Here is a 17081-nt window from a genome sequence, read left to right as displayed (position 1 = left end):
TTTGTGCCTGTATGGATATAGTCACGATGACTGCATATGTAAACATGCTTAAATCTTTGCAAGCTTTCTTCAGGTTTAGCAGTAATAAAGTTAAATAAGGCATCCTAAAAATGATGGTTTACCTCTATTCATTGCTCACTGGCTTATGTTATTTAAAGATACCTCAGTCAATACTTCAATGCTCAATGTACTGAATAGTAATAAGAATGACATGTGTTTACTTATCCAGACTGATACAAGCTATTCTGATGAATGCTAGAGCACTAAACTATTTGAGATAGATTATTCTTTTGAAAAAAGAAGCTCTAACTACACAAGAAAAAATAACTATGCTAGTAATGCTATATTATAAGTCATATTTTACAGGATTAGAGTTCATATATGTGTTTCTGATGATAATTCTGAGATTCATTTCTGTGAATGCGTTTAGATATCAATAGGCTGAAAATTGCTGGACTATAATTATACCATAACTAAGATATAATCAAAACTAGAAATATGCATGTTTCTTTCAAAACTGGCTGTGTTGACTTTTCTCGTTAGTAGAGGTTCATGTTTTCTGAATTCTCATTTGTTTCTTTTGTCGACTACTAAATTCTACCTTTGTGTAAGTGAGATCTTTCTGGGGAGTATGCATTTCTGGGAGTAGTGACCATTTTTCTTGACTTTGTTTTCCATGATGTGCAGCCTAGTGGTATGTCAGCTGGTAAATGAGATAATGATTCATTCGCCATTTGCAAAAAAAAAAATAAAAAATTGATGGAAATGGAAAGACCTTTTTTCACCCTAAAACACAAAACAATGAACAAGCAAAAAATCTCTTCCAAGAATGTGATTGAATATAATCTTGCAAGTAGTCAACTTATTAAATGACTTAGTTTGATTTTTTTTTTTAATGTGATATAAATTAGGAGTTGGCGGGTTGGATAATTCTTAACAGAAGTTTGTTTCTTTCTGTTTTCTAGACAACTCTGCTGAAGCAGATCTGTGGTTGTTGAACAGTTGTACAGTAAAAAATCCTGCCGAGGACCACTTCAGAAACTCAATCAAGTAAGTTGTTTCCTTACAAAGGTACTTAGCAATCAATGAATATTGCATGTCTTAAAGTTTCATACTTTCAATCTAGAAGTAATTTTGTGTTTTAGAGCAGGAAGTATACCGAGTTTGACTGTTACAATGGGGGGTTCTCTAGAATGGATTTTTAGGGTGCAGTGGATTTTTTTTTTAATTAACTAGAACTCGTGATTATCACTACACTTATATTTAGGAGAACTGCTGATCTATTTAGATAGGGGCTTCTATATCACTTTTCAAGACAATGTTGTAATACTCTTTTGAAGAGTTGACTTCGTTTTTTGGTTTTGGTTTGTTTGTGTTTTTAGTTTTTGTTTGATTTGTTGTTTGGTTGGTTTTGGGTTTTGTTTGTGTTTTTTAAAATATGTGAATTTTTAGGTTTCTTTTTTCCTCCAACTAAATTTTGTGTAATTGGGACCTTTTATTTAGTGGTGTCCAATGACAGGAGGAGGAGCAATGGCCATAAACTAAACCACAAGAAGTTCTACTTCAATGTGAGGAAGAACTTCTTTACATTGAGGGTGGCAGAGCACTGGAACAGGCTGCCCAGGGAGGTCATGGAGTCTCCTTTCTGGAAACATTCAGAACTCACCTGGACGTGTTCCAGTGTAACCTGCTCTAGGTGACCCTACCTTAGTGGGGGGTTTGGACTAGATGTCCAGAGATCCCTTCCAACCCTAACAATTCTGTGATTCTGTGAAAAAGGTGTCAGGTGCATGCTTAAAACTATCTATTTCACTATACAGCTTCTTGAAAGATTAATTGATTAGCTTATAATAGAAGTCTTGTGAAGAATGTGTTTTATTTCTCAGTACCATTCCAATGACGTTGAAGAAGATGACATGGTAGCAAGTGCTGCTTCTGATTTCCACAGGTGTATAGTTGTGATGAGAGTAACTGAAAAACCCGTACCCATACAGCTGTGATTGCCCAGTATAAAGAAACATCGTGATATGTTTCTTGTAGATTTTATCTACAAGATAAAATGGCTTTTTGTGCAGTCATTTGTTTAGTGTGGTACACTCTGCAGATGGACTGTTTGCTGAAAGCCATTTTGGTGAGAAAAACATAGTTCTCAGGAAGGGAGAGGAGAGAGAGAAGCTGGATATAAGCGACCTGCTTGCAGTGTTGGAGTTACTAACAGTGTCCCAGGGCTGTAACCCGGAACAGAAACTGTTTACCTGCAGTTGGTGGCACAACAGAAACTTCCTCCACCCCTCAGAGAGCTTCACTTCCTCGCTGCTGGTGTTGCACTTGGTGACCAGAATGGCTTTTTGCCTTTTTTCGCCATTGCCAAAAGAAAAAAAAAAAAAAAAGGCAAGCTATTCCCAGAACACTTCCAGCAGTTAGTGTGTGTTGGCCAACAGAACTGATGACAAGATCGTTTCCAGTTCAGTTGTGGCCATCTTTCTATTTTACTAATGCTGTGCCAGAATTGATGTGGTACGGTGTGTGTCCTAGCCAGTAGAATGGAGCTGGTTAAGAAAGAGGGCTTAACTGAAAGCAAATGACCAAAAATATTCCTTTGAACTTCATGTTTCTGTTGCTGCTCTGTTAATGAACCTGGTGTTATTTGTAGCCTGGGTTTATTCCTCTTTATCCTTACTTCTCCATATACTCACTCCTTTCCAGTAGCATGCATTGTTCATTCTCTACTCTCAGATCCTGTTAGTTCCCAGCTGTGAAGAATGACAACTTTTGTTGTTATTTTCAATAATGTGCATTAAATATTAATTTTCAATAAGGTGCATTAAATAGAGAGAAGAGAACCATATGTGGGTGCGCATTTGCGGGACTTGGAACTGAAAGATTAAACATCCTTCATCCCAGAAAAATGCAATACTAGTGTATTTGGGTTTTACAATAATGAGGAAAGCTTGTATCTCTAAAGAACACAAATTCACCCAAATACCTCAATTTGTTACAGAAACAAACCCAATGAATGAAGTTTGGGTGATACAGAGTGAGCTGCCATTATATCCTATCATAGCAGCTTGTTGGTAGCTATGGAGATCTTTGTTTTTCTCGCTTCAGTAACAAAATAAACATTTAGTGTGTGTTGTCAAAGCAAACATACTTTGAGTGGAAAAATTAATACTCAGCACAGGAAAATTCTTCTTTAAAATTAAAAAAAAAATTCAGACTGAAAGTGTTGTATAGCATTATGAATGTCATGTGGGAAAAGTATTTCAGGTTTGTTTATTCTCTGCCCTCTGCAACAGTTACTTTCCTTGCATATATGACTTTAAAATGCACTGATTGAAACCAGTGGTAGCATATTTACACTGGTGGTTGAAGAATGACTGTCTGAAAAGCTGATCCCTCACTAATACCATGTGCCAAAGGATGTGCCAGAACCCAACAAAGCCTGTAGATTCCACCTTTTTTGATCTGATTTTCTTATAAAAATGAATCAAAACTACTCCCAAACTCTCTGAACCTTTGCAGATGTGTATATAGTTGATACAAGCCAACTGACAGTATAATCTTCATGCTTTATTTTTTTTTAATGTAGCTGTTAAGGAGTGGTCTGCTGCCCTTCAATATCAATAAAGTAGAAGCTGCTGAGCAAGGGTGATGTTATGGAGAGCAAAGAGCTGCTTAAAGACCATTAACTTAGGGATGGGAATTGAGAACTTTTCCTTTGCAGATTTTATTCTCAGTTGGCTAGTCATGAAATAAGATTAAAGTAGAGGTAGGCAGTGGCAATAAAGAATTCTCAGTATAATTATGTAGGTGGAGTTTAAAAAATAATAATTATGGCTTGTATTTTGGTTGGTAATGAATATACCTATTGTGCTTTAGTAGAGTAGTTTCTGGCCATTCCAGGGAATTACCAGCTTTTGGAAAGTTCCAGGAGTGTTGAATACCTCTGATAATTTTTTCTCTAGTGGCATTAAACTCCTGCTAAGGTGGTGGGTTCCCGTGTCAGGGGTAGCATGCCACAGAACACACCTCTTTGCCCTGACCTGTTTCTTAGAGTCCTAAGTATCTGTGAATGGTTGCAGTTCCAGGGAGTTGATGAAAAACTCAACATGATGGTTGACATTAAATATTTAATAGCATTTTCTGCTATAATTTTTATTCTATTCAAATATAACTTTCTTAAAACTTAGCTATTAATAGCAGTAACAGTAAACATTCAAGAGGTAAGTTACTAATCTTAACTTCTGTAAACCACAGTAAATCTTTTAAGGCTACTTGATGAAGAGAATTAATCAGAAAAGCATGTTCTACGGGAGCTCACTTCCTTTAAAATACAGTTATTTTGCTCTCCAGTTTCATGCTCTAATACTCTTTCTTGACTGTAACATCTTGGATATGTAACTCACTTTTCCCAATAACCTCTGAAAATTCAGAGACTGTTGTGTGTTTCTAGCTAGCCATCTTCCCCCTGCTTGATTCGTTCCTGAGAGCTGGTGTGAGTTACTCATGTGTTCAGGGACATAGGCTTTTCCTTAGGGAGGTTTCCTGCTGGTTGAAGTATTATGGATGGGATTCCGAGGTCTCTCTTATCAAAATAGCAAGAATGGGAGGTGTAATGTGGTTATGCTGTTGAGGAGTTCGTGACCTGTCTCATGGTATAGAATAAATCTGACCACTGTGAGCATCTTTGTTACTATATATAATTAACAACATTAACAGTGTTCTGTGATGTATTTGTTGCTTCATTCATTTAAGGGACTCTTCAGTGTGTACTCAACCCTTTTCTTTCTGATAGCTATGAGTTGTGACAGATGTGAAGGCTTTTAGCACTGCAGTAACACCGTGTGACTTCCATTCTGTCCTTGCTTCAAACACTATGTATGGGATCTCACTTTTATGCTAGAAGGAGCATCAAAACCTGTAGAATTTGTTGAAATGTTAGTTTAAGAGGACAATGATTGCAGACTATGCAAGTTGTTTAAGGCTCTCAGTGGATTAAATTGAAGGGTAAAAGACATGACTGCCTTTGGATGCAGCAAAATTTCTCTTCACCAAATGCAATTGTGGAAGGAAATTATTCTTTAACTTATTCTTTAAGTACAAAAGCTTTTTCAGAGATAAGAGTAATTTTCTGCTGCTTGACATCTTTGCAAGTGAAAATAACCCTGGAAGAAGGTTTTTTGTTTCTTTTTTTTTTTTTTAACATTTCTGTATGTTTATATGATACATTTTGCAAGTTGAGCAAAACCAAAAATTGTACACTGTGCAGTGTTAACACTTGCTTTTACTAATACATTTCCAGTGTAGAAGTAGACTGTGATTTACACTTGTTTATATTGTTCACGCAGTAAAGTTTAAGCTGTGAAATACCTCTGGAAGACGAAACATAAGTATTTCAAAACTCTTTATTTCATAGATCCTGTTAGCATAAGAAGATGACTTCTGCTGAGTGCAGGTTTCTGAGATGAATGTCAGAGCCTGGCTGTTCATTGCATTTCACAGAAATAGTGTATTGCTGTGACTTTTGGTGTTTGTGTCAGAGTACTTAAGGTAGCAGGGCAGTAGTGAGAACTGTAGCTAGGGGCATTGCTGTTTTCTGTTCGTCTTGTATTGAAGAAAATGTGAGGAAGATCTGGATTCTCCAAAGTAAAAATGCCTGCAGAACAAACTTCGCTGGGTGGGAAGAAGCTTGGCAATTGGTTTTTTTCGTTTGGTTTGGGTTTTTTTTGAAAAGTGTTGCCAATAATACTTCTTGCTCAGAACCTCTAAACTAATTCAGATAATGTTGATGAAAATCTTACCATTTTGCTGGGCTTACAGATTGATGAAATGCTTGTATTCAAGATATATGCTATACTCACCGTGCAAGAGGAACTTCTTCCCCAGATAACAGGAGTTACTTAGTTTTGAGTGGAGGCTGTAAATCTGTTAACTAGAATTTTAAATTGCAGTTCTTTCCTAAGAACAACCAGAGAAACCTATGTGACTGATGCAGTTGCTTAATCAAAACTTTGATTGGGATAGATTTAGCTACAACATTGGCATGTTTACAGTCATCGGAGATCTGTAAAGATCTCCGTAATCACACACTATTAACCAAAATTAGTTTTAAAATTAGTCTTATAGTGTATTATAGCTCATTCTGTTTTATAAAGATATAAATTTTTTTTTAGAAGGCATTCTAATCTTTGATATAATGTGTACAGATTAATTAGTTGAAAACACTGAATACTTCTCATGTGTTTGTTCTTTTGAGCTTCAGTATTTTTCTGGCAAAAATTATAGAAAGATTTTCTACTTGAGCATTTGAGATTTATTTTATTGTATAGCTGTGCTCATCCATATTTCAAAACAATCAATTTCATTTTTATGTTCATTCTACTAGTTAGCAATTCTCAGCTTAAGCAATACCAGTTTCACTTATGTAATTGGTTGAGCTTTACGAAGGAGCCTAGCTGGCCCCAAATGATCTCTGGCTTCCAAATGCTGCAGAAGGATTTTATAAGATTAGAACAAGAATGTTATTGAGCTGGAAGTCTTCATTTAAAAACTTATCAGCCTGGTAAGCATTTTTTGTTCTTTTTAAGCTTACTGAATATTGTCATCCATGCTTTTAGTGTCTTAAGTTGATGGAAGACATAGCTGTTGGTGAAGGATTCTGTGATTTAAATGATATTTGTTAGTGGAAGATTTTTTTCTGCATTTGAGTGCATTCTTTTTCTTGCACTCACCTCTGCTGTAAAAGAGAAAGTTAAAAGCTGATTGACGTGATGTTACAAAATGCAGAGAAAAGGCACACCATATAGAACTGAGTGCTTTCCATTGCATAGTGTTTAAGAAATAAAAGGGTTATGGACTGCTTGTGATTGCACATGTTACATGGCCACATTTTGCAGGGATTTGAAAAAGCCTGGGTTATAAACCTGTGTGCACTTTAGTTTAATATTTTAAAAGGTTAAAAAAAAAAAGTACAAGAACAGCGCCTGTTAAAATCAACTTCTAAACGCTATTCTGGGAATCTTTTCTGCTCTGAGAAGAACACATTTGGGACTGCTCTAAGTACTCCATGATATTGATGCTTTAAGAGGTTAGATAGCACAGTGCTTATTAAGCCTCAGATGCTTTAATGGACTAATTAGCTTTTAGATACTCTATGTGTTGAGACTGATCATTAAGGACTGATGTACATTTGATCACCATTTTAGAGAAGAAAATATTACCAGGACGTGAGAGGCCAACTCTGTTTCTTGACTTCATATATCTATATTTGAACTTTTTGATGGGATTGTAGTTACGGGTCCCCAGCTATGCAGGCTCCAGGAGCACTGATGCTTTACAAGTAGTGTTTACAGACATTGAAAATCAGTTAGTTTCATTACTAAACATACAAGATACACTTCTCTTTGCAAACAAATGCAGTCAACCATTACACATTAGTGATGTAGGTAAACAAGGAAGACTTCTGATTTGGAAAGTATAGCTCCCCTGGTAGTTCATGGAGTAACTCTTTCACCTTTCTCCTTGCCAACGAAAATGAGGACACAACTATCATAGAATATGCAGAACTGGAACAGTCCCACAAGGATCATTGAAGTCCAGCTTCTTTCCTGCACAGGACAGAATCACATGATGTGCCTGAAAGTGTTGTCCAAACGCTTCTTAAACTCTGTCAGGCTTGGTGCTATTGCCACTTTCCTGGGGAGCCTGTTCCAGTGTCCAACTACCCCCTAAGTACCTTTTCCTAATATCCAACCGAAAGTTCTTCAGACACAGCTTCATGCCATTCCTTTGAGTCCTGTCACTTGGTCTTTATTCAGCATTTTAGAACAAGAACTTTCATGCATGTATAACCATCTGAAACCTATTTTAAGAAAATGAGCAACACTGAAAAGGGTATCTAATTCTCCTCAGACTGCATTGCTGATGTTATCTTTAGATGAAAGACAAAACAGTTTTTCTTTCCCCTTCTCTAAGACTTGGTCAAATTGCATCATTTTAGGAAAACTCTCCAAACAGAGTTAATCAAATTAGCAAAAGTAAGTATGAGGCTTTCTTAGTGTTTCTCATGCTGTTCTGCCATTTGCTTGCTTTGGGGATGTGGTGTCCTGTTGGGCTCTTAGTGAATGACCCTCTCAGGTGACCCTCTGTTTGCCCAGACCAGGGTCAGGTACAGTAGAAACCATCAGGAAGATGGAGGCACTGTTTTGGGCCAGAAGTTTCAGGTTTGTTTTGTTAAGTAATCAAAGGCTCTAGAGAAGAGGCTTTTTGAGGGATGGGAGAAATTTGAGCAAAACTGTGCTTGCTTTCCTGTTACGGGCATATGCATGAAAAGCATACTGAAACCTATTTGAAAATGTCTCACCTATTTTAGCAGGATGAGGACAATGATTTCTCATCACCGAAGGAGGCCTCATTCTGAATACAGTAGTGGTAAATTTCTTAGGCATTGGTTAAAGTTCCTCACTTGATTAAACTCACACTTCAGATTAGCAGCTTAACCTCTAGTTTGTCCTTAGTCTGTTGGAGTGTTTTCTGTTCATGATTCAAAAAGTAGGCTACTAAATAAAGATTTAAAAAGTCTAGTTTAGGTTATGGTGTGCAAAAGAATAAAATCCACCAGTGTGTATATGAATTTAAGGAACGTGAATAGAATTAGAAAATTAACAGTTTGTAAGTTGGCATGGCTGCAGGTGGAATTTGTTTCTATGGGGTTTGCAAAAGCAAAGAGGTGGTGATGATTCCTTAAGAGCTTGTGGTTCACACTGTGGTGAGACAGTGGACAACTGCTGGAAACAGCAGCAGTCTGAGACATTGTAGTGTGGGGGATTTATGACTTCAAGCGGTAGGCTACGTATACTTTTATTTCCTTGGAACAATATCTGTGACTAACCATTCAGACTGTGGCCACTAGTGGACTACTGAAGCTGAACTTTCTGTATTGCAATTAATTTGGTGATGCGCAGTTGGAGTTCTTGCTGCTTCTGCTATGTGACATTTATCTCCCATCTGTTGGGGAATTTATTTTTTCCTTCTCGTGGGAGGTAACTGAATTACTTGCTCCAGCATTAAAGAGCGCAGGAGAGACTAAGAGGTTTTAGATTTGCCTCAAATATGTAATACCATTACTGAGAGAGGACATAATATTAATTGAGGTCCATTGAAATGACATGGGATAGGATCAGGACAGAGCTCTGCTTGGATTGGTTTGCATCTGTCCAGAAAGTACATAGGGCGTGAAAAAGGCTTTGGCATGTTTTGTTGGTTTTGTTTGGTTGATTTTTTCCCCCTTGCTCTTTTGAGCTTATATCAGAATATATGCTGAATAGTAGAGTGATAAAAGGGTATGGTTCAGTAGTATGAAGAGGAGTTCTTGTCAGATGGTTTTCAGATGGGTTATATGAGCTTTACAGAATCAATGTTTTGAATGTTATATGTCCCCCTCTGTCAACAGGTATTTTGTTTTACCGTTTCAGGGTAGATGAATTGATCAGAAAAGGTTAATGCCTTGAGTGCTGGAAACAGGTGGTTTGTAGCTTTGAAAATTTATGTAATTAACTGCATGTTGGCTGTTCTAGCAGGCCTGACTTGTCCTAGGGAGGGAGCATAGGAAAGCATGCTAGAAATTTGTTGTAGCAGGATTAATGCAGAAGTCAACATGATCTAAACTTGTCCTCACTGACAAATGTAGTTTTATTTGGTTTTGGTTCAAAAGATTATCTACTAATATTTTGTGTGTTTGTCCTAAAACAGAGAATGTTTCCTTGTTTGGGTGAGCTTGAGTGTAAAAAGCGTCCTTTGTCATACTTCTGAAAGGGTTTTGTCCCATGGTTGTGTTAGATGCTAACCCAGAAAGGGCAAAAATAGTGTCGGGGATTTTTCTGTTTTGTCTGTGTTTGACAAAGCACTTGCTTTTTATGCTGTGTTTTGTTGTAATTTGTGTCTTTTTGTCTAACACACATCTATAAAGACTGATGGTATGCTGAGACTTTGTTTTGGTATACTTAGTAAAGGCAAGATGGGATACTGCCAATGCAGTACAGCAGTTCACATTTGTCTTTGCACACCTCAACTTCTGTCTTGACCCTTGGTGCACCACTCTAGGGAGGGACAATTTATTTCTTTTGATTTTAACTTTTTAGTGAACATTTTCTCTTTACTCTCAATCTTTTTTTAACTTTGTGTAAAGAAACAGCAGAAGCACAAGCCAATGGAAGGAAACAGTTGACCACAGAATTGTTTCACTCCAAGTATGTGTTTAAATTTGAAACTTTCTTAAGAGATAATGTCTGATAACTGCTTTTAACAGGATAAGTAGTCAACTTTTTTCATGTATTGGTTTTACAGCTCACAGCGCAGTGGAAACTGACCTTTGTTAGTGCCTCCAGCTACCAACATAACAACAAATTATATATGTGTTTACTCCAAATAGGAAAAAGCCAGTTGTTTTTCTTGAGTGTATTGTAGTTTATTATCATGATCTCAAGGGAAACTTGAGAGTTAGAGACTCTTTTTTTTACAAAAGGACAGTGTTAAACAAAATTGTCTAAAATGTAGCAAAACTCATTGTAGAAGCGATTTGTGATTACTTCATATCATAGTGGGTAGCATGGATTCTCTCATAAATATTTTATATGCCTCCAGTTTTTGTTTTGTCTTTCCTTGTGCTTTTTTTATGAAAACAATACCCTTAATGTAGCCCATTTCTGTAATAGTTGTCTAGTTTGTATGCATTTACCTTATACCAGTCATTAAATAAAAAGATTTCCTTTGTGGAGCTGTCAATTGATACTTCTAACTCCAAAAAATGAAGGTGAGTAAAAAATGTAATTTAAGGTCAGAAAAGACAATGCAACAATGGATGTATCAAATATACTTAAGAAATTTCTTTCACATCCTTTCAGAAAATAAATACCATGTTTAACTGGAATACTGAATCCAGATTGTGACACTTCTTATACAAGGAAAGCTACAGGAAATGGAATTTTTACTTCAGATTGCCCTTAGCTTCAGATGCTGCCACTTTGAGATTTAATATCTGAACTTGGAATTACTCTTTCAGAGATTTCCTCTTTTCCTATTTCTAGGTTTTAGTAAGAGGCACTATTGGACACATTTACTAACTTAGTTATATGAACTGTGTTGGACTGAACCAACAAAGGCATTTAAGCTCTTTGAAGATAAAGACCAAAAATTTAAGGATTTTTAAAGTGGATGAGCTTTTACATGAAAAGTGGAATCAATAGTTATTTTGTTTCTGTAAAGAAAAAATCTCTATGGCCTTTATTGGTCCTATTGCATGTAATTACATTTATGACCTGTGAATTTGACCGTTTATGTACACATGCATCTAACGTAGTATATTCAAGCAGTCTAGAAAACAGGTCTAGAAAACATATGCTTTTGCACAGGCTTTGTTTTGACCTTCCCTCTATGGTTCAGCAGAGTTACTTTCTAATTTAGTTCTGAACTAATGTAAATCCAACGTATGGTGAACCTGGAGCTTCAGAATGTGATAATTTTGTAGGATTTGCTATGATGGAATCACAGAATGGTTTGGGTAGGAAGGGACTTTTAAATACCATCTAATCCAACACCCTACAATGAGCAGGGACAACTTCAGCTAGTTCAGGTTGCTCAGAGCTCTGCCTAGTCTGGCTTTGAATGTTTCCAGGACTGGATTGTCCACCATATCTCCGGACAAGCACTTTTAGTTTAAAACCACTACCCCTCATCCTATTACAGCAGGTGCTATTAAAATGTCTGTCTCCATTTTTCCTATAAGTCCTTTTTAAGTACTGAAAGGCCTCCCTAGAGCAGCCTTCTCTCCAGGCTGAACAACCTCAACTGTCTCAGCCTTTCCTTGTAGGAGAGGCGCTCCCCCCTTTTGATCATGTTCATGGCCTCCTCTGAAACCACTTCAGGTCTTTCCTATGCTGAGGACCCCAGAGCTGGGTGCAGCTCTCCACAGCAGAGTAGAGGGGCAGAATCACCTCCCTCGACCTGCTGGACACAGGTCTTGTAACACAGCCCAGGAAAGGGTTTGCTTTTTGGGCTGCAAAAAGCACACTTGTGGCACCAGCACCCCCAAGTCCTTCTTGGCTTCCTCTCATGAGGAAGGGGATTATTTGCTTCGTATTTGAAATACACTGGTTTTCAGTGTTAATGGCATAATGCAGTGTTAAAATATCTCTTGAGCTACATGTTTTTTATGTCAACAGTTCACAGTTTTTACAGCAAGCAGTGCATGCTCTTGAGTTTGTGGTTTCCATTTGTATTTCACAAAAGACACCAGTTAAGCAGGCCTGTTGCAAAATTTTTAAGTTAAGCTGTTGTGAAATAGTACTTAACGTATTACAATTATTGGAGGAAGGACATTTAGTGAGAATAAGCCAGGTATTGCGCACTCTGTTGTTCTCATTCTTTACTGATGCTGCGGTTGAGATGCAGTGTGCCGATCTCGAATTTCTTGTGACTATTGCTCAGAAACCACATGCTAAGATGACATTGTCATATTCTAAGAAAATGGTCTGGGAGTATGTTTGGATTGAGGAGATGGGCTGTAACTGACTTCCTCTGATGTCTTAAATGATATTGCTTACATAATGAGGTTTCCAGCTGGGGATCATTGCTTGGTGCAATATTTCCATGTGAAGAGCAGAACACAGATTGAGTTACCCCATTTCTCTTTTCTTTCCCCTGCTCCGTGCTGGAACTGTCCCAGTGGTGCAGCTGCTACCAGCTTCACTCCCTGCCAAAGATGTGGCTTTGTTTTTTGGCCTCAAACAGATGGCAGGTGGCAGGATGGATGAAGGGTGCGGCTTTATTTGGTCTCCTTAAAACATGCTTCAAGTAGCTGATGCTCTGTGCTCCTTTGTCACCTTCATCTTCTCTGATAGGGACAAGCTGTTGAAGTAATGCAGCCTTGGTGCTCTTTTTTAACCTTTACCTACTGTCCTGAGGATTTGAGGTATCCACGTGTTTAAAATAGTTAGGAAATCATTACATCAGTGTGTGAGGTGTCTGTTTACTTCTCCAATGATGATTTGTAATGCTTTTCTCTGTATTTTCCCTTGGTTTCTAATTTTAGTATGTTTACAAGAGGGACAGACAAACCTTTACAATACAACAATTTTTTTTTTACTTTGTCTGATTTGAAAGATAATGAGAAGTGTGTTTTAATGAGGTTACTTTTTTATCAGCATTGAGATCTGAAGTTGCGTAATAAGATGTTTTGTTACAGACTCACAGTAAATTTGGATTTTGTTGTAGTTGCTTTTTCCTTTGGTTGGCTTTTTTTTTTTTTTTAATAAGGACACTTATCTATTGGAATGATGTGGACAGACTGAATCATTAGCCCAACCATCCTTATTCAACTGCACAGGGATTCAGTTTGCATTTCTGAGGAAAAATATATGTTGATATGTGAGTGCATACAGAAGGGGGCATGTCTAGTAGCTATTACAGGACGATTTGTTAGTTGTAACATGTTTCTCCTTGTGTTTACTTTTAGGGGATAGGAAATATTCCTTCTGAACTGGAACCTAAAATTCAAATTGAGGATATTTGTGGAACCTCTCATTAGATGAGTAATTTCACATTGACTGTACCCTCCTCAGGAATTAATGGCGCGGTATTATAACAATACTGTAGCAAAACTTGATGAAAGATCTTATGGGGGAAGAGATTGTATTTTGAAAAAACTCATACTGTGTCATAGCAGCATACTCACAGGCAATAAGACATAACCATGTGTTGTGTCCAGCAGTCAGGTGCTGTGATGTATGTGTTGCAGTGGTAGTATTTGTGGCATGACTAGAAGAACGTCCTTCACTCTTAGTTTGGCTTTTAATGTGCCTTTTGTCTTCTGTAACCCATTCTGATGGGTTAGTGTCTTTGGTTTTTTCTTTCTTGTGTCATGCCTGCCAGTGTTAGGGTTTGATCAGTCTACTTCTGTCTACTTATCAGCTTCAGCGATTCTCTTTGTCTTCCTGCCAACCTCTGTTACTGGCTTGAGTTTTGTTTTAGAGCAGGTCTAGGACTGTACCTTGTTCTGGGCTGCCACATGTTCTCCTACTGTGGTGTCCTGGGCAGCTACATACAGAGGTGCTGTGATCTGGATCACCTGCAAGTTCATGTGCCATCAACACATGCCTTTTTATGTCCCTTCTGATGCTTCCACACTCCTGCAGCTCCGTTCATTCACTAATCATACCAGTTATAACGTTCCTTATTACAAATCCCAACAACAGTCTACAGTGAAAAGATACCTGACTAAAAATGAGTGTGTTTAATGTTATTTTGAGTTTTCCATTATCACATTTGAAACTCATGTGTTTAATTGTTTTAAGTATGCATTTTGTGAATTGAGTAGACATTTTTTATAATACAGGCTACTGTGGAAGTAGAAAAGCTTCACCAAATGGAAATAAATTAATTCGGTGCAGTTGCCTAGTCAGGACTCTCTCTGTTATTTGTGGAATATCTCAGTTTTTGAAATCTACTGTGACTGATGCACCAAGTTCCTGAATTCGAGGTAAGAGTTTTCTTTCGTTGCATTGGTACTGACTGAAGGCGTGTCTTGCAAATCACACTGCTCAGATCAGAGCACTGTACGTCACTTGGAACTTTTTGAAGAGTCAGTGGAAGGTGACTTGCTGTCTTTCCAGTCATCCTGCTTGCTGTTAATGACAGGCTACTGCTGCTGCAACAAGATAAATTTCAGAATAGCAATCTGGTATTTGTTCATTCTTTTCAAAAATGTCAACAAGCAAAACTTGTTATTTTTCTTTGGGAGTGATGAGTAATGCCTTCAATCAAATCCCATTGGGTTTGCCTTTGAGACGTGTTGTTGAACTTCATTTTCCATCTTCTCCATGTAATACTTAGAAACCCAGGGAAAAGTAGTAAATTTTAGCTTTTGTTGGAATGATGAAGCTTGATTGCCTATTTTCACTTGAAATATTGTGTCTGCTGAAAACTGTCATAGCACCAACATTAGAGGTATCTCTGGGACTTCACCATTCATTGGTGAAGTGGTGATTGGAGGCCATAGCGACCATGAAATAGTTGGAGGAATATGTCTGTAAGAATGATAAACTCCCAGCCAACCTCAAACTTGTGCAGGGCTTCCTGCACCAAGTGGATTCCTATAAGTCTATGGGACCTGATGGGATCATCTCAGAGATACTCAAAGAGCTGTCTGATGTCATTGGGAGACCTTTCTCAATGGTTTTACAATGGTCTTGGGAACCCAGAGAAGTCCCTTCCTTACTGGAAGCTGGCAAATGTTGTCTCAGTTTTCAAGAAGGGCAAGAGGGATGACCCTGCTAACTACACGCCTGTCAGTCTCACTTGAGTGCCTGGTAAAATTATGGAAAAGATTATTCTGGGAGTTACTGAGAAACAGCTGAAAGACAACACAGTCATCGGTCACAACCAGCACAGCTTCACGAGAGGAAAATCCTGCTTGTCAAACCTGATTTCCTTTTATGACAAGGTAACCTGTCAAGTTGATCAAGGGAAGCCAGTTGATATAATCTTTTTGGATTTCAAGAAAGCTTTCGGTCCTGTCTCTCACAGGATCCTGCTGGACAAAATGTCCAGCACATAGCTGGATAAACACATCATGGGGTGGGTTGAGCACAGAGGGTAATAGTGAAGGGGGATACATCAGACTGTCACTAGTGGGGATCCATGTTAGGCCCTGTGTTCTTCAACATCTTTACAAATGACTTGGATGCAGGACTGGAAGGGATACTAAGCAAATTTGAAGATGACACAAAATCATGAGGAATTTGTTGACTCCCTGGAAGGCAGGGAGGCCCTGCAGAGTGACCTCGACAAATTAGATGGGCAGTCACCAACCATGTGAAGTTCAACAAGGGAAAGTGCTGGATTCTGCACCTGAGATGGGGCAACCCTGGATGTCTGTACAGATGGAGGAATGAGATGCTGGAAAGCAGTGCCATGGAAAGGGACCTGGGGGTCCTGGTCGACGGCAAGCTGAATATGAGTCAACAGTGCCCTGGCAGCCAGGAGGGCCAACCGTGTCCTGGCGGACATCACGCAAAGCATCAACAGCCAGTTGAGGGAGGGGATTGTCCCGCTCTGCTGTGTACTGTTATGACCTCACCTTGAATATTGTGTGCAGTTTTGGTCACAGCAATATAAGAAAGATATTAGGCTCTTGCAGAGCGTCTAAAGGAGGGCAACGAAGATGGTGAAGGGCCTTGAGAGGAAGCCATATGAGGAGCAGCTGAGGTCACTTGGTCTGTTCAGCCTGGAGAAGAGGAGGCTGAGGGGAGACCTCATTGTAGTCACAACTTCCACATGAGGGGAAGAGGAGGGGCAGACACTGATGTCTTCTCTGTGGTGACCAGTGACAGGACCCGAGAGAATGGCCTGAAATTGTGTCAGGGGAGGTTTAGGTTGGATATTAGAAAGAGGATCTTCAAGAAGCATTTGGATGATACTCTCTGGCACTTGGTGTGACTCTTGACGATGGTCCTGTGCAGGGTTAAGCGTTGGACTTGGTGATCCTTGTGGGTCCCTTCCAAACCAGGATATTTGATAATTCTGTGAAGTCCTGTGCCTGGGCATGGTTTTAAGCTTCTATCCTGTTTTCTATGTTGTGGTTTGTCTTAGTTTAGCAGGGCTGTTTTCCAGGATATCCCTGCAGGTGGGGTGGGGGAGGGTAAGTGTATTATTAACTGTATTATTAAAGTGATGTTGAGAAACTTGAGTTATAGCAGCAGGGAAAATAAGTGTGCTTGTATTTGTATATCACAGTTACCTGTTCAAGAACTCTGAGACAGCTACTGAAATAAAGCAACTGTCTTCAGTTAAAACAGCTCTCCATGCCCACAGATGAACAGCTCTGCTGGACCTCTTCTTGCTGAGCTGTTTTACAAGGCCATGCTTTCTGTTATCCACTGTAACCTGTCCTTAAGATTGAAAGGAGAGCTGAGAACGTGCAAAATTCAAAGGCAGCTGTACTTGCATACCGTGCCTTATTAAATGCTGTAACATTGTTTCTAATACTTTGTTTCCTAGGACTCCCAAGGCTTTACAAGGTGAATATA

General features: G+C 38.5%; 1 protein-coding gene across 1 annotated transcript in view; it reads left to right on the top strand.

The window, feature by feature from the left end:
- CDKAL1 (CDK5 regulatory subunit associated protein 1 like 1) overlaps positions 1-17081 on the top strand; it is a 408038-nt gene that overhangs the window by 67587 nt on the left and 323370 nt on the right. The window contains exon 4 of the mRNA XM_018077689.2: positions 966-1050. Within this exon, the coding sequence (XP_017933178.1) occupies positions 966-1050 (85 nt within the window). The remainder of the gene's footprint in view (positions 1-965; positions 1051-17081) is intronic.

The sequence above is a fragment of the Manacus vitellinus genome, unplaced genomic scaffold (genome assembly GCF_001715985.3).
Source record: "Manacus vitellinus isolate BGI_N305 unplaced genomic scaffold, ASM171598v3 scaffold_39_pilon, whole genome shotgun sequence".
Lineage (NCBI taxonomy): Eukaryota > Metazoa > Chordata > Aves > Passeriformes > Pipridae > Manacus > Manacus vitellinus.
This window is presented reverse-complemented; position numbering and strand designations above follow the sequence as displayed.